At 37.1% G+C, this 22,347-nt stretch overlaps 1 protein-coding gene across 6 annotated transcripts in view; it reads right to left on the bottom strand.

The window, feature by feature from the left end:
• The window catches only part of XPOT (exportin for tRNA), a 165,537-nt gene that overhangs the window by 7,746 nt on the left and 135,444 nt on the right, over nucleotides 1-22,347 (bottom strand). For all 6 annotated transcript variants that reach the window (XM_045464979.1, XM_045464980.1, XM_045464978.1 and 3 more), the window contains 20 exons: nucleotides 21,463-21,519; nucleotides 20,708-20,777; nucleotides 19,740-19,958; nucleotides 16,844-17,028; nucleotides 16,575-16,743; nucleotides 14,497-14,733; nucleotides 12,449-12,487; nucleotides 12,260-12,322; nucleotides 11,209-11,333; nucleotides 10,362-10,506; nucleotides 10,092-10,211; nucleotides 9,641-9,735; nucleotides 8,789-8,858; nucleotides 6,067-6,305; nucleotides 4,333-4,618; nucleotides 3,251-3,440; nucleotides 2,331-2,447; nucleotides 2,039-2,154; nucleotides 1,317-1,364; nucleotides 697-768 (listed from right to left, as the gene is read on the bottom strand). In XM_045464979.1, coding sequence (XP_045320935.1) covers nucleotides 697-768; nucleotides 1,317-1,364; nucleotides 2,039-2,154; nucleotides 2,331-2,447; nucleotides 3,251-3,440; nucleotides 4,333-4,618; nucleotides 6,067-6,305; nucleotides 8,789-8,858; nucleotides 9,641-9,735; nucleotides 10,092-10,211; nucleotides 10,362-10,506; nucleotides 11,209-11,333; nucleotides 12,260-12,322; nucleotides 12,449-12,487; nucleotides 14,497-14,733; nucleotides 16,575-16,743; nucleotides 16,844-17,028; nucleotides 19,740-19,958; nucleotides 20,708-20,777; nucleotides 21,463-21,519 — 2,662 coding nt within the window. The remainder of the gene's footprint in view (nucleotides 1-696; nucleotides 769-1,316; nucleotides 1,365-2,038; nucleotides 2,155-2,330; nucleotides 2,448-3,250; nucleotides 3,441-4,332; nucleotides 4,619-6,066; nucleotides 6,306-8,788; nucleotides 8,859-9,640; nucleotides 9,736-10,091; nucleotides 10,212-10,361; nucleotides 10,507-11,208; nucleotides 11,334-12,259; nucleotides 12,323-12,448; nucleotides 12,488-14,496; nucleotides 14,734-16,574; nucleotides 16,744-16,843; nucleotides 17,029-19,739; nucleotides 19,959-20,707; nucleotides 20,778-21,462; nucleotides 21,520-22,347) is intronic.

Below are 22,347 nucleotides of genomic sequence, written 5' to 3'. Positions count from 1 at the left end.
ACAGAGAGAGACAGAGCATGAACGGGTGAGGGGCAGAGAGAGAGGGAGACACAGAATCGGAAACAGGTTCCAGGCTCTGAGCCATCAGCCCAGAGCCTGACGCGGGGCTCGAACTCACGGACCGCGAGATCGTGACCTGGCTGAAGTCGGACGCTTAACCGACTGCGCCACCCAGGCGCCCCAAAAAAATTTTAAAAATATATACATTTATAACACATGGGATTAGAAAGGAAACTAATTATAATGACTTCTGGTTATCAAAAATATTTTTGATATGTGGTGGAACAGTAAGAGATGCTGACTGAGACAACAAGGTCTAGGGGTGTTATCTTAACTTAAAATTTCAAAATCTTGGAGCGTACACAGTATTTTGAGATTCCTGGAACAACTAATGTGAAACGAAAACATCTGTGATTTCTACCGGGGACAAAGTCACAGGCAATGGGAATGGTATTATGATTTGTCACCTACACCATGGTAGGAAATTAAATTTCTGGTTAAAGTTTAGTGAAAATAAAAATACAATTTTTTCCCATTCAGTTTCACATACCCCCGAAGTTTCAACTCTTACTATCCTGTATACAGTAAAACATCAAGTTGAATGCAGCTTGACTTTCTTGAATCCAAATATAAATTGAACTACACAGTCATATTTCTTTAATTAAATTAAAAGGAATCTGCTGGGACAACTCTTACCTGAATTATCTCTGGAGCTACTTGCAAGGAAGGCAGGTATTCTTGTTGAAGATACTGAACACATTCTGGGCCCTAAAAATTAAGATAATTAGAACTCAATTATTTTCTTCCTTGATATTAAAATAATGCATAAAAATGAATTAGAACAACACATGTATACTTCAAACACAATATGGCATTGTGATTAAGAACAGAGAGTCTGGAGTCAGACTGCTTTGGTTTAAGTCTGACTCTGGCAAATTTCTAGTAACTTGAGGTTACTTAACCTCTCTGAGCCTCAGTTTTCCCATATGAAAAATGGAAGTTATTGTGAGGAGTGGATGAGTTAAGAAATATAAAGCTTTTGAATAGTGCTTGGCGGAGTGCCTGGGGGGCTCGTGTCCAACTCTTGATTTAGGCTCAGGTCATGATGCCAGCATTGTGGAATCAAGCCCTATGTTGGGTTGGGCTCAGCACTAAGCGTGGGGCCTGCTTGAGATTCTCTCTCTCTCCCCTGCCCCTCTCCCACTTGTGCTTTTCTTAAAAAAAAAAAAAAAAAAAAAAAAAAAAAAAAAAAACCCAAAATGTTAACAAATCTATGTGTAAGATGAAAATGAAGGGGCATGGAGTACAAAGCTTACCCGTTTGAGATGAATTGTTTTCAATGTCACCGCACATTCAGACAAAGCCTATGAACAACAAGGTTGAGAATTTTAATACAGTCAATTTTTGGTTAGTGATCCCACTTGTCTTTTTATTTCCCTGGCCACTGCTCATTAACAATTACTTCCAAACAAGAGACAGAGGAAGGAAGGTGACCAGCATGTGGAGTAAGTGGGTTGGAGATAAAAAGGGAAAAAATACAAAAATGCTGTCTTAATGCAGTAAATCAAATGACAAAAACTAGCTTTTACTAGGTTTTGGGGAAATGGTTAAAGGGCACTGCTTGAAATTAAGTATTTTGAAAGTAAGAGCTAGGGAAACTATTACTTAAGCAAGAGAAAGTTACTTTTAATGGTTAGGAAAATACCATTAAGAGCAAGGTTTAGAATGAAAGCAGTGGAAAAGTATAACTTAACCAAGCTTTAAAGAATGTTTATATAATGTATCCTTTCACAGTCCTTGCAAAAGGACTGTTAAAGTTGAAGGAGCTGGATTTTATATTCTAAACTTCAGTATCAGGATTCAGTAAGAACCCACAAAAGATCCCGAAGAGATCAACCTTTTAAAAGTGAATCCTAATTTGAAATTAAAAAAAAGGTGGGGGTGGGCCAATGAGACTAATAGAGTCAATCTGGCATTAAACTGTGAATTAGAATACATGAGATGTACACAAGGTGAACAAAGATTCCGAGGTGCTTACCAATACTGTTTGCGCATCTGCCAGGTCAAAGGTCTGTTTTAAAGGTGCTAGGAAACATGCAGGGACAATGTGCTTATAAACAAAATCAGCAAATCCCACTGGTCCATCTTTACCTCCTGTCAAGAAAAGTCAAATGTTCATCTTGCATAAAAAGAAAGTCAACTAATTATCATGAGGGGAAAATCAACTCCCAGCTCTCGTCCATGTTATAGCTGGGGTTCCATTTCATCTCTAAGAGTCTTAGGAAACAAGCTGTGGAATGAAGTGTTTTGTTTTGCTTTAATCATCTTACCCCAGAGTTCTACCAACTTGGAGAGGATGATAAAACACGTTTTCTGGGCAATTGGATCTGGATATTCGACTGCTCCTTGGATAACAGTAACCAGAACTCGTTCTACATTTTCTGCACCTAAAGCAAAATAAAAACTTGAGTTTAATTTTTAAAAGACCTAGAATAGCAACCTGAAGCTTTCACTTCATATAGCGTAACAAGACAAAAGCATTTACAGAATTGGTAAGATCCCTCAATTTTTATTAACTTGGCTAAATTTTAAGCATAAAACATTAAAAAGTAATTACTCTCTTGTTATGCTGACCTCTAGATTTCTTATATAGCAAAATTCTCTATGTTGATCCATACAGTCCCATTTATTTTTAATTTCAAGATGGCAAGCTGGCCAGTGACACTCAATTGTCAGGTCAATGCTGGTAAGTTGCCACCATGCTATTTATACTACTAAAGAACCAATTAAAGAAAACTGCCCTAGGGGGCTCCTGGGTGGCTCAGTCAGTTAAGCATCTGACTCTCAGTTTCAGCTCAGGTCATGATCTCGCTGTTTTGGGGGTTTGAGCCCCGTGTCGGGGTCTGTGCTGACAGCGTGGAGCCTGCTTTGGATTCTCTCTTCCTTCTCTCTCTGCCCTCCCCCGCTCATACTGTCTGTCTCTCTCAAAATAAATAAACTTAAAAAAATAATTAAAACTACAAATATTAAAAAAAAATACTGCCCTAGGAAAAAGGGAACTGAATACAAATTAATTTTAAGGTCCTCTGCATGAAATAGATTTTCACCTTGATGATAATGAACTGTCAACCCAGGTGCGAACATACAACCACCTTAGAAGTTTGGTATTCACTTCAATGAGCTCTTACTCCTACGGACGTGCAACTACAACTGTGACAAGGCCTCGAGCAGACAGTATCAGCAACCCCACCTTGATTTGCTATGACTTCGCTCATTCCGCTGCCTGTGACTGTTTGCAGGAAAGCAAAGTAACTCCTTCGCAACATTTGCTTCTCTAAAGCAGCAGACTGGTCATTTTCTTCTGCTGGTCGGAGCAACACTTCAAAAATTGCATGAAGCAGAGGCATGAACATTTGCTGTAAAAAAGGAGATACCTGTATCTGAAGATAAAAAAAACTATTACTACTTCAGAAATGAGTAAGATAATTTATATGAAACAGAAAAAACATGTTTTACATAGTCTTTATCCAGAATTTAATATATTTACATAATTTTGTTAGCAAATACCAATGTCAAAACAAAAATCTACATTGAACATGTGCATTATTGAAATCTTCAAAATTGTTAGCTCATTGCCTACAGCCCAAGATTCAGGTTAAAATAATAGGGACTCAGACGTATTTCACCATCAAGTATCGCCATGGAATATATTCAAATTTAAATTCTCAAGAAACGAATTCTATTTTGCTAAATTTTTAGCAGAATTTATATGATTGGGCTTTCAAGGCTTTACATGCTTTTTGGCAAACTCCTTAACATCTTTGTCTCAATTTCCTCATATATAAAATACAGTTATCTCTAGGGCTGTTAGGATTGAATGAATGTACAAAAAAGGCTTAGAACAGATTTTGAACACAGAAAGCACTGTTAGTAAATTTTATTATGCGGCTTATATTTGCCTTAAATCTCCTTGTACAATAAAAGTGACTTTAGTACACTGAATTAATTTCAAACTCCTGCTTGGGTACCCAAGTTACAATCCTTTTCATTTACCCCTAGACCGTTAGTACTCAAAGTCATTTTTATTTGCTCTTCTAAAAGAGCAGACTAATAGTTTTCTTTTGCAAAGAGCAGAAAAATGTTTTTACTAAAACATTTATTAAGGATGTCCTATGCGTCAGGCAGTGTGCTAGACAGGGGTTGACAACAAGACCTATGGTCCATGCCCTCAAGTGACTTATATTTAAAGAAAAAATAAGCCAAGGGGCAAATGCCAAAATATGTCTAATTTGTAAGTCAGGTGATTCTCTGAGCTCTGAAGGTCTGTGGTACCTTAAACTTGGCTGTAATCTGGTTGATAAGAGGAATGAACTCCTGGAGGTCTTTTGCTTCACAATCTTTGAGCATGTGTTCTGAGGCAGACGGGATGAATGGAAGAACTTCTTCCTCTAGGCAAATAATCATTCGATGAAGGAAAGTCCGAACTCCACTTCTGAGAATATCCTTTTGTAAGGGGCAACTGAGTGCTGGCAAGAATGTCTGTAAACAGTCCAGATAAACTTCGGAACAGCCACATTGTTTCACAGTCTGCTTGTTGCTGAAAGCTTTGCTGGTTCGACTACATAAGCAAAATCAAGCAACTAGTTTTAGCTTTATTCTTTGGAAGTTTTATGGAGTAATTAAAAATAATGCACAATTGGGGCGCCTAGGTGGCTCAGTCGGTTGAGGGTCAACTTCAGCTCAGGGCATGATCTCGCAGTTTGTGGGTTCGAGCCCTGCATCAGGCTCTGTGCTGACAGCTCAGAGCCTGGACCCTGCTTTGGATTCTGTGTCTTCCTCTCTCTCTGCTCCTCCCCTACTCATGCTGTGTCTCTCTCAAAAATAAATATTATTTTAAAAAAAAACAAAACACAATAAATCACATAATTGACAGAACTAAGAAGCCAATTCTTTTTTTTTTTTTTTTTTAAGTTTATTCATTTATTTTGAGAGCAAGCGAGCAGGCAAGCAAGCAGGGGAAGGGCAGAGAGAGAGGAAGAGAGAGAATCCCAAGCAGGCTCTACGCTGTCAGCACAGAGCCCAATGCGGGCTCGAACTCACAAACCATGAGATCATGACCTGAGCAGAAATCAAGAGCTGGACACTCAACTGACTGAACTGCCCAGGTGCCCTGCCAATTATCTATTTTCTATGTCACAACTGCTTCCATCTTCGGCTAATACAGTTATTTGCATACTATCGCTTCTAGCTACCATTCCAGAATAGGCTCAGGTTAAACGAATGACAGGTCATTAATACAAGCCCTCTAATGAAAATCTACTTAAATGTTTTACTAAAATCCTGATAAAGCAAGCAGAAAAGAGAAAAAAAATACACTTACTATGACTGGGCTATATTAGACAATCTGCAAACTACTGACTTAAATTTAGAAAACAGCCTTTAGAATTCAAGTTATATATCCTTACATTAGCTTTTACACTGAAGTATCCTATAGAGCAATTTCCCATTAGCAACCACTCCAACTTTCATACGTTATTGTCTGCCAATAAAATATATGGGCAAAGAGGAAAAAAAAAGGCAGTTGGGGTGGTCTTCAGGACACAATGTAAGAGCTAAAAAGAAACCTCAAGACTTCATCTTTAAAGAACCAAGACTGATCCAGGGGTGCCTGAGTGGCTCAAGTTGGTTTAAGTATCTAAACTGATCCAAGATGTCTCCACATGTCATTAGTATATAAACTCTTCAGTTAACCCCCCTAAATATACAATCAATTTATACCAAAGAAGTCATATGATCAAGGATTTGGATAGTTATCAAACCAGAAATGCAAAATGTTATGTGACCTAGTCCCTTCTTCAGTTAAATCTTCTAATTTATTGGATATAGAGAAGAAAGGTTTAGATAATTTTCTGGACAATCCAGTTTTCAAAACATGGATATGTGTGCCCAATTATTTTGTGTGTGTGTGCGTGTGCACCCAGTGCTAAAAGATCCAAGTAAATGGTTCTTGATGTACGTTCTGTGTGTGCATACTCACTTTACAATCTTAATTGCAATCACACTCACCTGGCAAATCCAACGGCATGGTTGAGACAGTCTGCTAGTGATGCCTGCCTTTCTTCATCTTGTGCCAGCATCAACTTTTCTAACAGAATTTTAAACTTCTCCATTAGTGGGGTCAACAGATTTCTCATTAATGCTTGTTTCCGTTCGGCAGGATATTCACTGTTAACAATCAGCACTCCAGCTGTCTCATAAATAAAGAGTTGATCATCGCTGCTCAACAAAGACTGGTAACCATTCTCCTAGAAAGAAATTTAATCCTACTGGTGTTTATCGTTGTTCAGTTCCCCTCATTTAAGTACAATTAGTGCGATAGGGACAGGAGATACAATCTATCACATCAACTCATTATTAAAAAGTAGATCAAGTACTTACCAAAAACAAATTTTCTCCCAGCACCACATAATGGAAAGAGAATGGAATTTGAGGTCAAAAGATCAAAGGTCTAATTCTATCCTTGATAAAACAGTAAACTGTCATATAAATTATTAGTCTTCTAACTTGTTCACTTTTGAGAACAATCTTATTTGTAAAACTGTTACGAGGCGAATGAGATGTATAAAGGTGTTCTGAATGTTAATACAAAGATCACACAGGTAAATATTTTGAGGAGTATTTAAGAATTGAATAACAATAAAAACCACACAATAAACCCACCACACACACACACACACACACACACACACACACACACACACACACACCAGTTGTTACTTTAGAATGTATGAAAATAAGACTGCATATGGAAGAAATAGTTCTCATTCAAGCACAGGTAAATATCCCATACACTGGTCAATTCTTATTAATGACTTTTATTATTTTTTTACATTACATTAATGATTTTTATTACTTTTTACTTTGGGAGGGATCAAGAGGAGGGTGAAAATACCAGAGTGCACTCTAGATCCAACACCAAAGTTCCCTGTTAAAAAATCACATGGGGCACCTGGGTGGCTCAGTCGGTTGGTTAAGCATCAGACTGTTATCTCAGCTCAGGTCTTGATCTCACAGATTCGTGAGATCGAGCCCCGCATGGGGCTCCACACTGACAGTGCAGGGCCTGCTTGGGATTCTCTGTTTCCCTCTCTCTCTGCCCCTCTCCCTGTCTCTGTCTCTACCAAAATAAATAAACCTAAGAAAAATTACATAAAAAGCATGCCCGGGTGACTCAGTTGGTTGAGAGTCCGACTCTTGATTTCGGCTCAGGTCATGATCCCACAGTTTCATGAATCAGAGCCCTGTGCTGGGCTCTGCACTGACAGTGCAGACTGCTTGAGAGTCTCCCTCTCTCTCTGCCTCTCCCCTGCTTGCACCCTCTCTCTCTCTCAAAATAAATAAACTTAAAAATATTTACATAAAAATCTAGTTTTAGAACAAATTATGTGGTGATTTTATATAAAAGAGTACCTCATTTATTAAAAGAAGCATGTCCCCATATAGAAGTAGCTAAAGCATTTAAGTACCACTAGGACTAATCACTGCTTTAGGGGTTAAAAACACCAAGATAAAGCAGCTATATGGATATCAGGTCCTGGGGCACCCGGGTGGCTCAGCTGGTTGAGCATCCAACTTCGACTCAGGTCACGACCTCACAGTTGGTGAGTTTGAGCCCTCAATCAGGCTCACTGCTGTTAGTGCACAGCCCACTTCAGATCTTCGGTCTCCCTTACCCAACCTCCCCCCCTCATGTTCTCTCTCTCAAAAATAAATATTTAAAATAAAAAATAAATGAGTTAATTAACGGTACTTAAAAATGGGTACTCATGACCCTATTAAGCAGACAACATTCAGTAAAAGCCTCTAAACAAAGTGTTTTTATACACTAAAAAGGGATTGCAGCTATAGTTTAAGCCCTTGTTTATACAAACAGTATAAAAAAATCAAAGATTTCTAATATGTATAAGATGATATTGCTACATAAAACTTTCTGAATGCCTAGGTCTTATAAGGTCACTGTAAAGCAGCCAAGGAAAACTGGCATTAATTAGGTGAAGTTCTTTCATGTATAGGGTTTTGTAATATGCCAAGAAAATTTAAGCATATAATTCATTAGTAATCTTTCATTCAGTGAAATTATGTAACCACCGAACCCTAAGTTTTGATATTCGATGAAAAGAACAAAAGTATTATTTTATGTTTAACACTTCTCAAGTGGAAGCTTTAGTAGGAACTTTTATCAAAATGAAAAAAATGAGTCAACGTCAGTGTACAAAAACATGTAGAGGTCAAAATATACTTACAAAGTATCTCAATTTAAATCTTTCTGATGAAATGAATACCAAAATATCAACCAGCATTTAAACATTTTTAGCCAAAGCCTTAAATTACTCAAAAAAAGTCACTCTACTGGTAGCAGTCACTTAGAATGGCTAATATGATCATATACTAAATAAGAAAAAATTTAGAAATTAAGTTTTTCCTTCTCCGTAAGATACTTCCAACATTTAACAGTGAGAACAGACCATATCTCATTCTGCCAAATTTATCAGTCAACTCCTGATTATTTTCTATCACTATTTTATTAATTCTAGTACGATGTTTACTAATCCCAACAGAATTTTGGTAAACAGAAGTAATTAACCCTTGCACACACCCTCTTCCTCTCTGCCACCCTGACCCTTCATTAAGAAAACTGCCTACAAGGCATTAGCATTAAAGGCTAAAGGCACGTATGGCTTCAATGATATTTGGAGAGAATCTGTAATTTGGAAAGATAGATACTTACAGGTGGAGAAAGCTCTAATAAATCTTGTATCCTATTCAGAATATCTTCAATGAAAGGATTCATTTGTTTACTGAAAAAAGGCAAAAGAAGAAAAAAATCACAATTATGTAAATAGTGCTCAAAATACCAAATCCCCCTTTATAAAGCACAGAACTAAAAAAAAAAAGTTCCGTTCTACGTTAGTCAGTGTAATCATTAAAACTAGCTATGATTTTTTAAAATTACAACCTTTTAAGTCTTAGAATGAGTTTTCATACCCCCCCCCCAAAAAAAAACAGATTAGGTTAAAAAACTTATTTCTAAGAATAAGAAATATATTCTTTAGAATTTCAAAGAAGGCATACAGTTATAACACCAATAAAACTGTTGGCTAAATAAATAACTAATGCCATTACATCTGACTTCAGCTCAGGTCATGATCTCACAGCTCATGAGTTTGAGCCCCACATCAGGCTCTGTGCTGACAGCTCAGAGCCTAGAACCTGCTTTGGATTCTGTGTCTCCCTCCGTCTCTCTCCCTCCCTTGCTCATGCGCGCGCGCGCTCTCTCTCTCTCTCTCTCTCTCTCACACACAAGTGAATAATGAACATTAAAAAAAAAATTTAAATAACTAATGCCGTTAATGATGACAGCTGTTCTATATAAAGGTATGCTTTATTTGCAAAGTACCGGGGGCTAATGAATAGTAAATGAAGTCCTAACATTATGATACCAAAAAAGAACATTTCATTAAAAAAAAAAAAGCCTTAGAACAAATAGAACCAAATCTACAATAGGTTTTTAGAAAATAATTTATAGGTCGTATTTAATAATCTTAAAAAGGACACATAACAGCTGATATTTCGTACTTACTTTAGAGACTTGACAAATCTGGAAAACAGGTAAGCAGCTCGGCTCCGCACTTTGGCGCTAGAATGCCGCAGACCCCTATGATCTAAGAAGGCCATCTAAGGAAACGGAGACACTTTCACTACTTCTGCACTTACGGCTTTTATTGTTATTGTCACAATACATGTTTGTTCCCATCAAATTTTACTTCTTAGCTCCCAGAAGGCAGGAACCTGGTATATTTAACAAATAATTCTTGAGGACACCAATAGGCCCTGGAGGACTTGTTTTAGATGACTGATTAAGCCAGAAACTGTCTATTTTAAAGAAATAGAGGAGGGGTTGGTTTCAGTGTATTCAAGAGTTTCTGAGAGCTTCTGGCTCCAAGAAAATTTATAAAAATGGACTACTATCTGCTCATTAGCAGAAATACCTGGAAAAAAACCCAGAAACTGAGGATAAAATATATACTTACTAGGACACATGGAATGTGTTGAGGTTCAACTGTGAAAAACTTTTCATATCTAACAACAGTTTCGAAGAACTCCAATGTCACAGATGTATGCTGATAGGAACTAACTCCTGATGTTACCAACTGGAGCAGAAAAAAGTTAAGACATCTGTCCTTAATTCATTGTAACATCAAAATACCCCAGTATTAACAGATGCTAATTAAGGAACTCCCATTAGCTTGCAGTGAAAACAGAAAATTATGTTCAAAATAAATGATCTGTAGTATACTTACAGTTCGCATCATATCCTGCAAAGCACTAGCTTTTGAAACATCACCTGAGAAGTGAGCACCATGAGATACTGGAAGAGCTTCTGCCAACATATACAGCAGTCTTATTGCTACTTCAACTTCCATAAAACGTGTAGTCTGCCAATTCCTACCAAGAGAGAACATGTACATGACATCTGCATATAAACATTCTATAGAACACCAACAAAAGTCTCTTTAATTATTAAGAAATCATAGTAATGGTTAATTTTAACAGGCAACAAAATTACATCACAAAATTAGAAATGACTCGTGATACATTTCACTGTTTATGTTCCAAAAGCAGTGTTTCCCCACAAGGATCATCATAAATGGAGACAACAACAACACGGACAGAGCTAGAGAGGATAATGCTAAGTGAAATAAGCCAGAGAAAGACAAATGCCCAATGACTTCACTCGTATGTTGAATTTAAGAAACAAAACAGACACAGGAAAAAGAGAGATAAAAAGAGAAAAAGACAAACCAAATAAACAAAAGAGAACTAGAGAATAAACTGATGGTTACCAGAGGGGTGAGGGGGAGGGGATGAAATAGGTGAAAGCGATTAAGAGTGCACTCATGGTGAGGAGCACCGAGTAATGTGTAAAGCTGAATCACTATAATGTACACCTGAAACTAATATAACACTGCAGGTTACCTATACAGGGATTAAAAAAAGATAATTGGAGTCAAATGCATTGCTTCACATACAACATAAGACCTTGGTAAGTAACAAAGATTAATAAATTACACGAATCATGCATTGTAGACCATCATCACGGAGAAAAGGGAAGAGGTAGACCACTTACAAAAACAGGCACACACTTACTGCAGTGTGGAACTAAAAACTCTGCGAACAGAAGCCAGCAGTAGCTCCGGTGAAACTTGAGCAAGCCTGTCCAACAACAACTTCAGTTGTTTTCTGTATTCTACAAACATGGCTTCATCTTCACCCTAAGACAGATTTTTAAATTCTCATTTTAAAACTTAAAAGACCTTAAAATTCATGTAAATGGTTCATTCTCATAGTTTTCTGCGTTTGTAAATTTAATATGTACTTTTTTCATTAACATTTATTTACGTAGGAAAAATGACTACGTTTAGTAGCCTTTCCTCCCCTGCTCACAACAAACATTTCTGAACACAGCCCTAGCCCTCAAAAGCCTAGAGCCAGAAACAGTATAGGGAGGAGGTTAAGGACAAGAACCTAGAGGCAGAATGGATTCACAACGGGCTTCACGAAAGCTTCACCACCTTATTCATACTCCTTGTATCTTGTAATATCTTATAAAGATATTGTATATAACAAGTTTTGTACTAAAGTGTGCAATTTGTTCATTATCATCACCATTACCTTTTTATAGTCCAAAGTTTTTGAAAGCCTCAGATGGGGAATTGAACACTTGGCACATTGCAAAATAGCATAAACCACGCTTGAGTTGATAGAAAGCACTTGACGATCCTTGTGTGTAAAATAACTCACTGGCAACCCTGGACAAGACTTGTAGCTACAATAAGTCCAGAGAGTTAAGTGCTTCATTCCCACTTTCCCATAGACACTTATGATCTGAGGTCCACTGACAAGGTCTCAACTCATCACTTCTATTAAATACAAAGTGAGATATGATCAGCAATTGTATTGTTAATATTTTACAAAGTTCAATGCTACAATAAGTGTTTTAAAAAGGGATAAAATACCAAACAGGCATTTTTTGAGGGTATTATGAAGGATTATGAGGCTTCTATTAATTTCACCTAAGGTGGAGGTCAATATAAGCAAGAGTGTTAAAATATTTGTTTTAAAGAACTCTAAGCAAAACTGAAAATGTTAATTTGAGGTAAGTAAATAAAACTGATTTCTTCCCAACGAAAATTCTTACCTCATTTTCAAAGTTATATTCTTCATCGTAAGTCAGTTTTTTCATAACGGCCAACATGATTGCCTAAAATTAAGAATAAATATCTTGGGTCAGTTTCCTTTGACATTTTTTGAAGTTGTTATATTTCAAGACAGACTGCAGTCACAAATTCTGGTATCACTTTATAAGAAGCAAAAATAAGTCAATTACCTCTACATTAGCTTTTTGCTGATCCGAGAGCACTGTAAGCTGTTAAAAAAAAAAGCAAGCAATAATTTATTAGGTTTCCTAAAGTCGTACTCATCAAAATGTTTTTTTCATCAATTAAGACCTTTTAAAACATGCACAGAACTTTTGTGGAGGGCAGTTTGGTAGTACCTTTCTGTATTTAAAATGCACCTAACCTAAAATCTAGCAAGTCCATTTCTAGTAAATAACTCGACACATAAATGAATTTCAACTCTAAGGATTATTCATAATGTATTCAGCAAAGAAGTTTACAGGACAGTAAAGTATGGTCTTCCCTTATTTTCAAACAAGGCAAAAAAAAAAAAAAAATGCTAGAAATCCATTAAGAGACATACAGTGGAATCACCAATAGTCATTTTAACTTTCTTCACGTCTTTCCGTTACCTGAAATTTCTTAAGGTATGTATGCAGACATGTGTTATGTTTTCAACAATAATACAGAAGCTAAACTCAGTTTGGAAAAAAATCATTTTAAGCTGGACTTGATTCAACTAATCAAATGTAAATAAAATAGTAATGGTTTTCTCATCTAATGACATAATGAGAAGTTACTAATTTGTTTTTAATAAATCTGCCCTGCTGTGTGATTGAAAAAAAAAAAAATTTACTTATTTTGAGTGAGAGAGACAGAGAGAGGGGCAGAGAGAGAATCCCAAGCAGGCTCTGCATTGTTAGTGCAGAGATGTGGGGCTCGATCTCGGGAACCATGAGATCACATCCTGAACCAAAATAAAGAGTTGTATGCTTAATCACTGAGCTACTAGGCACCCCAGGGCCTGCAGCCTTTTAAAAATTACTAACTTCTTGAGGAGCTGGGTGGCTCAGTTAGTTAAGTGTCCGATTCTTGATTTCAGCTCAGGTCATGATCTCACAGTTTGGTTCGTGAGTTCAAGCCCACTGATAGTGTGGAAGCTGCTTGGGATTCTCTCTGTCTCCCTCTCTCTCTACCCCTCCCCTGCTTGTGCTCTCTCAAAATAAATAAAATAAAAAAACGCTTTAAAACAACAACAAAAAAATCAGCAACTTCTCAGGGCACCTGGGTGGCCCAGTAGGTTGGGCGTCTAACTCTTGATTTCAGCTCAGGCCATAAACTCATGGTTTGTGGGATCAAGCCCCATGTTGTAGGGCTCTGTGCTGACAGCACGGAGCCTGCTTGGGATTCTCTCCCTCTCTCTACCCCTCCTCTACTCTCTCTCTCTCAAAAATAAACAGGGGCGCCTGGGTGGCTCAGTTGGTTAATCCTCCAACTTCCACTCTGGTCACGATCGCACAGTTTGTGAGTTTGAGTCCCACGTTGGGCCCTGTGCTGTCTGTCAGAGCCTGGAGCCTGCTTCAGATTCTGACTCCCTCTCCCTCTGCCCCTCCCCACGCTTGCATGCATGCTTTCTCTCTCTCAAAAATAAATATTAAAAGAAAAAAATGAACAAAAATAAATAAATGGCTACAAGCCCTAACATGGAGACAATTACTGTCTACATTTTAAGTCCTTATTGGAAACAACTCTGTAAGAAGAGATTTTTAATTGTAAAAAATTATTTATAAGAAATAACGTATATTTAGTTAAAATAACGAATGATGTTTAACAGAATTTCTACTATATTTAAAACCAAGCACAGGGGCACCTGGGTGGCTCAGTTGATTAAAGTATCCGACTCTTAGCTCAGCTCGGGTTTTGATCTCAGGTTCTTGAGTTCAAGCCCTGAGTTGGGCTCCACGCTTGGCATGGAGCCTACTTAAAAACAAACATACACAGGTTCAAAATGAAAAAAATAACGTAAACCTACAGCTAATTCTGGAGCTTGTTAAAATCTAGCAAATTTTAGATTCTGGCCATTCTTGTTTTCTGGCTAAGAAGTTGGAAAAAAAAGAAGATGGAAAGACATTAATATTTAATGGTAAATGTAGCTAGCTAGTAGAATGACAGGTATTTTCTTTTTTCCTATATTTTTCAATTCTCTGTGGCTCTTCTATATTATGTACTGGACAAAAAGATTAAAACAAGGACTTACCTGTTTCAAAATATGAAGATAATCATAACAAAATCCAATAATATTAGAAGAGATGTCATCATCTTCATGAATTAGTAGCTGCAGCATCAGGGCCACTTTTGTTTCAATAGCTTGTAGTGCCTCTTGAGCATTCTTGATATCCCCATTCTTAATTAATTTAGTCCAACTAACTATCAAGGACTGTCCCATTCCATTTACCAGTTTAGAAAATCTGGCCAGGAAGTCAACATCTTCTTCCTACAAGCAATCAAAAGAGACCTCAATTTAAAACCTCCCACCTAAGAGTAAGAAGAAAAACTCTATCAACTTTAGTATGAATCAAGTGACAATTCTACAACCGATTTTATTTTTTTATTTTTTTTTTTTTACATGTTTTTTTTTGTTGTTGTTTTTTTTTTTTTTTTTTTTTTCAACGTTTATTTACTTTTGGGACAGAGAGAGACAGCGCATGAACGGGGGAGGGGCAGAGAGAGAGGGAGACACAGAATCGGAAACAGGCTCCAGGCCCTGAGCCATCAGCCCAGAGCCCGACGCGGGGCTCGAACTCACGGACTGCGAGATCGTGACCTGGCTGAAGTCGGACGCTTAACCGACTGCGCCACCCAGGCGCCCCCAACCGATTTTAAACTTAACAGAAATTTAACTATTCTACTACCTGGACTGGAAACTCATTAGAATTTGAATTCTTCTACTATTATTGGCCATTAGTACTCTTCCAAGCAATTCTTTCCAACGGTTATGTGCTTCTACTGCCAACGTTACAAAAGCTTAAAAAAAGAGATCTGTGGTTTCAAAACCTTCTGTCTAAATTGTTTGATTTAGTAAATATGCTATAACAGTTAATGTCACACTACAGTACAACAATCTGTAACAGTCCTTTCTGAAACTATGTGAGCCTCAACTACGCTACAGGAAGACAGAACTGCCATTGTAACCACCTGCCTAAGGTCATACCAGTGTTAAGAGTCAGAACTTAAACTTCACATTATTTTCATTAATTATTCTTATGATGATTCTTTAGAGATTTTAGTTTCATCATTTTAGGTCTTTTACCGCAGACTAAATAAGACAATTTAGTCTGTAATTGTTAGCAATGTAAGAAAACACTACTATTCTTCTGTCGGCAAGGATAACAGGAGAGCTGTACTACTGACATACCAGCAATTCAAAGATTTCTTAGTAATTTTTTATCACTGTCACAGGCAAAAGAGAAACCTTCATGGGGCGACTGGCTGGGTCAGTCAGTTGAGCATCCAACTTTGGCTCAGGTCAGGATCTCACAGTTTGTGAGTTTGAGCCCCACATTGGGCTCTCTGCTGTCAGCACAGAGCCTGCTTTGTTCCCTCTGCCTCCCTCTCTCTGCCCCTCCCCCACTTGCACTCTTTCAAAAATAAACATAAAAAAAAAATCTTAAAAACAAAACCCCTCCATATTCTGTTTCTAAATTACTTATTTACCACAGTCAGAGCCCTCACTCTGTTGGGGCTACAACGTACATAGCTCAAATGAATAATAATCAAAAGTATGGTGAAAATGTAACATTTATAACGGGGTATAGTTTTGGTCAAAACACACTGCCATGTATATAGGATATTCCTTGCTATTTAAAGGACAGACCAATGGTATCAGATTCAACTGGGAGTTTGTTAAAAATGCACAACTGCAGGTACCATTCCAGGTCTTTGACTTTAAGAACTGGTATAATTATATATATATATATATATATATATATATATATATATATATATATACATATATGTATATTATAGGTATATAAATATGTGTATATTATATATGTATTATTATATATCATTATGTATACATTATAGTATATATATTATATATAGAACATAATATGTATTATATATATAATTATTAAATATAACAATATAATTTACTGTCCAAGGCAAATGCTACAGCGAACATTATGGCTTTCTGAATACAGTGTTTCCTTATTTATAATCTCAAGGAGAGTTTACAACATTGGGGAAAAAAGGAAAAAAGAAAGTGTATTTAAATTAATACCTGTCCTACTTTGTTCTAACAATTTTGAAAACTTAATACATAAATTTACCGACCTGGTCAATGCTGAAAAACCCAGCAGACTGTAATACTTGACACAAAGATTCTACTAGTTTCATTTTATCAACAGGATCCATTCCTTTATTTACAATTTCAAATAAACAGTCACATGCTTCTTCCCGTAGAACTTCTATTGACATATGACCTAGCAGCATATTTATAAACCTGGCAACAGCAGAATAAAACTGTTACAACATTTTCAAACACATGAGTTTTACACACTGTATTCTGTAGACTTAAATCCTGATAATATATGTATACTTACCTATCATTGGCTATAAGGGATAAGTCTATCCAAGAGACATAAGCCCCAACTACCTCAAGGCACTGACATGTCACTTCTGAATTAGTATACTGATAATTTTGTAAGATTTGGTACCATGATTCCACTAAGTTTGGAATGCACTGCTCCCTCATGGTATCTTTTATTAGAGTATTCCTACGAGCCTCCTGAAAAACAAAATAAAACATCTTATGCATCGAGTAGATTACCACACAAAATAATTTTTGACATCTGAATAGTTACACAAATTTCCTCACTACTAAACTTCCAGACTTGTTAACACATTCCCTGACACTGTTTTCTATTTCTCAACTCTAAAATCATATCCTGTGATTCTTTTAATTTCCTTTTTCTGTTGCATTACACAGCACCAGATTTCTTATTAGACACAAACCATAGGGGTGCCAGGGTGGCTCAGTCAGTTAAATCAACTTTGGCTCAGGTCATGATCTCATGGCTTGTGAGTTCGAGCCGTGCATTGGGCTCTGTGCTGACAGCTCAAGGCCTGGAGCCTGCTTTGGATTCTGTGACTCCCTCTCTCTGTACCCCTCCCCTGCTCATGTTCTGTTTCTCTCTCTCTCTGTCACAAATAAACATTAAAAAAAAATTTTTTAATAAAAAAAACCCAACTATAAATAAGCATTACTTAGAAATCTAAAGCATATGATAAAAGGTACTTGTCAATATTATACAAACATGATTATTTAACCTACGTAAGAGAGTGGAAATTTGTTTTTAATTAAAATTTTTTTGAGTATAGTTGACTTACAATATTACATTAGTTTCAGGTATACAACATAGTGAATCAACATCTTTATACATTCTGCAGGAATGGTAATAATTTAAATGCATGATAATAACCTTTACAGTTTTAAGTATTTCTGACATGACTTTAAATTATTTTACACATTTGAATCAAGCAATTTTCTTTAATGTTTATTTATTTTTGAGATAGAGAGGGGCAGAGAGAGAGGGACACAGAGGATCTGCACTATAGTGCAGAGCCCAATATGGGGCTCAAACTCACAAACCGTGAGATAATGACCTGAGCGAAAGTCAGACATTTAACTGACTGATCCACCCAGATACTCCTGAATCAAGCAATTTCTGTTGCGTCCTTTAAGAAGAAGGTGAAGGGTGCCTGGGTGGCTCAGTCAGTTAAGTGTCCAACATTGGCTCAGGTAGTGATCTCACGGTTCATGGGTTCAAGCCCCATGTTGGCTCTGTGCTAAGAGCTCAGAGCCTGGACTGCTTCAGATTCTGTGTTTCTCTCTCTCAAAAATAAATAAACATTAAAAAAAAAAAAAAAGAATAAGCAGAAAGTGCAGTGCCTGGGTAGCTCAATCAGTTAAGCATCTTACTCTTGATTTTGGCTCAGGTCATGATGTTGCGGTTTTTTTGTGAGATCAAGACCTGTGTCAAGCTCTGCACTGACATCACGAAGCCTGTTTGGATTCTCTCCTCTCTCTGCCCTTCCCTGCCCACGCGTTCTCAAAATAAATAAACCATTTAAAAAAGTGAAAGAATAAGGAGAAAAGTTATATCAGATAATGAAGAAATAAAGACTAAGGTGATGGGCTGTGTAATGGAGAATACAGAAGAAAGGGCACAGATTGATAAGCAACGATACCTCCTCACTAACTATATAGCAGAAGTAAATATAGACCGCATTGCTTCAAAAATTCCTAAGAGAACCAATTTGTGTATTTCATTGGAGAAAGTACTTGCCTCATTACAAAACAAATGAACAAAAAAAACCCAAAAACCACCAAAAACCAAAAAAAAAAAACAACCCTCTAAAGTAATACTCTAATTTCAACATATACTTGGGGGAAAAAAGCCAGTTTAAGTTCCTTTGTAGAACAAAATTAAAAATGGGTGAATTTATAATCATTGCAAAAATTTGGGGATACCTGGCTGGCTCAGCTGGAAGAGCATACAACTCTTGATCTTGGGGATGTTTGAGCCCCATCTTGAATGTAGAGATTACTAAAATAACTGAAAAAAGAAAAAAAAAGAAAAAAAAAGAAAAAAGAAAGAAAAAGAAAAGAAAACGTGTCTCCGGGGATGCCTGGGTGGCTCAGTGTGTTAAGCATCTGACTTCAGCTCAGGTCATGATTTTACAGTCCATGGGTTTGAGCCCCATGTCAGGCTCTGTACTGACAGCTCAGAGCCTGGAGCCCGGTTCAGATTCTGTGTCTCCCTCTCTCTCTGCCCTTCCCCTGCTTGCACTCTGTCTCAAAAATAAATGTTAAGGGGCGCCTGGGTGGCGCAGTCGGTTAAGCGTCCGACTTCAGCCAGGTCACGATCTCGCGGTCCGTGAGTTCGAGCCCCGCGTCAGGCTCTGGGCTGGTGGCTCAGAGCCTGGAGCCTGTTTCCGATTCTGTGTCTCCCTCTCTCTCTGCCCCTCCCCCGTTCATGCTCTGTCTCTCTCTGTCCCAAAAATAAATAAACGTTGAAAAAAAAAATTAAAAAAAAAAAATAAATAAATAAAAAAATAAATGTTAAAAAAAAATATTTTTTTTAATTAAAAAAAAAAAAAAAAGACAATGTGTCTCTGAATAAAAGAGACATCCCACTGTTTTTTTATTATGTGCCCATCACCTCCTACAAAATCTTCATTAAAAACTAACAATTACAGGCACTTGGGTGGCTCAGTTGGTTGAGCATCCAACTCTTGATTTCAGCTCAGGTCATGATCTCAGGGTCTTGGGACTGAGCCCTGCATTGGGCTCAGCACAAAGCCTGCATGGGATTCTTTCTCTCTCCCTGTCTGCCCCTCTTGCGCTCATGAACTGGATTCTCTCATGCATGCTCTCTCTTTCAAAATGGATAAATTAAAAAAAAATCAACTAACAATTAATGGGAAGTTACTTGCCTCTGATGTATGCACCACATCACGATCCACCAACTCTGAATCAATTGCCATGAGGATTCGGAGGTACAGATCTACTCCCCTTGGATTTAGGTCCACTACTGAGAGAATGTCAAAAAAAAACTTGGGCCATCTAGTGAGATATTCTGTAACAAAAAGCAAGGGGAAGACTTGGGCTGCTTTATTTCGTATAAAGGTCTTCTCTGGTTGGGGATTCAGCATCTGACAAACAGAGAAATTGTCCTTGAAATTAAATGTAAACTGGAAACTCTCATACTGTTTTCCTATTTATCATCGATAGGCAAAAACTCACCAAACCTCTACACAGTCTAGATTAGCTATGCAACAAATATGCTTAAAAATTACCAAAGTATTTAAGTGATTACCCAGGTGGAAAACAGTCAAACAAAGATGGTTACTTCTCTTTCTCACACTTTTAGAGAAAAGTTTCACATGTAGAGTTTTATTACTTATTCCTTTTACTAACTGCTTTTCTTCTAGCTGTTTGCTCTTTAAGGAAAATAAAAATTCCACCTACATAACTACTACTTTATATGTTAAGATTAGTTAAAATTAACAAAAAAGAACACAACATGAACAAAAAACTCTAAGATCCCCCCCACCCTTTGTAAAGAGGCTGTCCAGGAGGGCTCATGTTTAAAAGTAAACAAAGTATCTGTTTCTGTTAAGTAGTTAAACAACAACAAACTATTTTAAAACCAAGTTTCAACAATGTGTCATGGAAAGCATGACAGTTTCAGTTATTGATATATTAATTCTTTATTAATTATTTAAATTATTGCTAGGCTTTCTTATACCCATGATCTTTGAAATCAGCACTTTCTAAAAGAGCTATGGGATCAAATGGAGGATAAATGTCCAACATTTCTGAGGTAAAATTCTGAACTCTTACAAAACTAAAAATTTAAATATCTGGCAATAGGAGGTACGGAATAAAATTACTAGTTTACCTGAGCTTGAAGCCAAGAGATGAGCGTCTCCCTAATTAGTTGTTGCTGAACTGTAGTTAGTTCTGAGTATCTGTCCAAAATAGAGAAGAAAAATAGTAACACCTGTATTTGGTGTCTGTGGTTTAAAAAGTAACAGCCTCATATATTTGAGAGGGAAAATCTATGTAACACTCAATTACTTAAAACTTCCTAAAATAAATTGATAATTCTTCTCATCACGGCTTTAAAGAAAAGACGGGGGGTGGGCCTGGTAGGTAGCATATCAACCACTGATCTTAGTTTAAGGTTCAGCTCATGTGAAAATACAATGGTAGCTGTGGAATTTTTCAAATGGAAATATGGCTATGTTTTGAGGTCTGTGACTTACAAAATAAATCGGTAGGCAAACTAAGGGTCCTCTGAGCAGTGATTCACTGTTTTCTGCTTAACTGAGGCAGGTTTCTAAATGCAACTGGCCACACTGCCACTAACCTCTAACAGAGTTATCATGTAGAAAACAGGTTTGCCGTTGCTAGATATTCTGATTTTTCCAGAGAAGCTTGAAATCTAATTTGTTGTGTGAAATGTCTGGATTTTTTATTGTAACCAATGAAGTATTTTTAAAACACTTTGGGATAAATCAAAACACATCTATAAACTGGATGTGACTTATGCACTCTCAACCTACAGCTTATGATTTTCCCAGAAAAAAACTAACTTAGAAAATGGTCTCTCCTCACAAATTTCAGAGTCAAAACAGTGAGAAAAAGCCTTACTTGTATTTAACTTGATGTTCCAGTACTTGAAAGCAGAAAAACTTTATGTGATCATCACTGAAAAAGAAAAAAGGAAAACCAGGTTAGAACAGAATTGGGAGAAAACAAATCAAAAGTAAAATACTAGTGAAACAGCTGAAAAGTTTCTCAAAGGAGACCTTTGGCTTCCTTTCTACCTCTTGATCTCATATATTACACTGATATCCATTTGTTTAGAACTTCAATATTATACAATGTTGAATATTTCCATTAAATCTGATAAGCAAAATGATGACAAAAATTAAGATGCACCTTAAGTATACTGCTTTGCAAACAGAAGGCATTCCCCCTAAATTCTAGATGTTTGGATTCCTGTAACAACTCCTACACTTTACAACAGAAAGGCTAGAATAGGGGTAGAATAACAAATGGTCAAATACCCAGAGATTGATTCAAACAGAGATTAGTAACTGAAATCATACTTAAAATTCAACCCTAGACAACTCCATTGCACCAAATCCAAAACGAGCAGTGTCACTCGGACTGGCAGTTCAGCCTCAAAATTTCATGCAGAAAACCAAGTTACAGATACACTGCCCTTGTAAGAAGGGAGCAAAAATCAGTCATCTACCAATTTTCTACTCTCAAGGGTCTCTCTAGGGGTGATGCAGAGCTGCAGTGAGTCAACTACAATCTCTAACAAAATCCGTTTAGAGAACAACAGGGGTGCCTAGGTGGCTCAGTCGATTTAAGTGTTCAAGTGGGTTTCAGCCCAGGTCAAATGATCTTGCGGTTCGTGAGTTCGAGTCTCCCATAGGGCTCTGCGGTGGCAGGGCGGAGCCTGCTTGGGATTCTCTCTCCCTCTCTCTGTCCCACCCCTGCTCTCAACTCTCTCTCTCTCTCAAA

Source organism: Leopardus geoffroyi, chromosome B4 (genome assembly GCF_018350155.1).
Source record: "Leopardus geoffroyi isolate Oge1 chromosome B4, O.geoffroyi_Oge1_pat1.0, whole genome shotgun sequence".
In the NCBI taxonomy this organism is placed as follows: domain Eukaryota; kingdom Metazoa; phylum Chordata; class Mammalia; order Carnivora; family Felidae; genus Leopardus; species Leopardus geoffroyi.
This window is presented reverse-complemented; position numbering and strand designations above follow the sequence as displayed.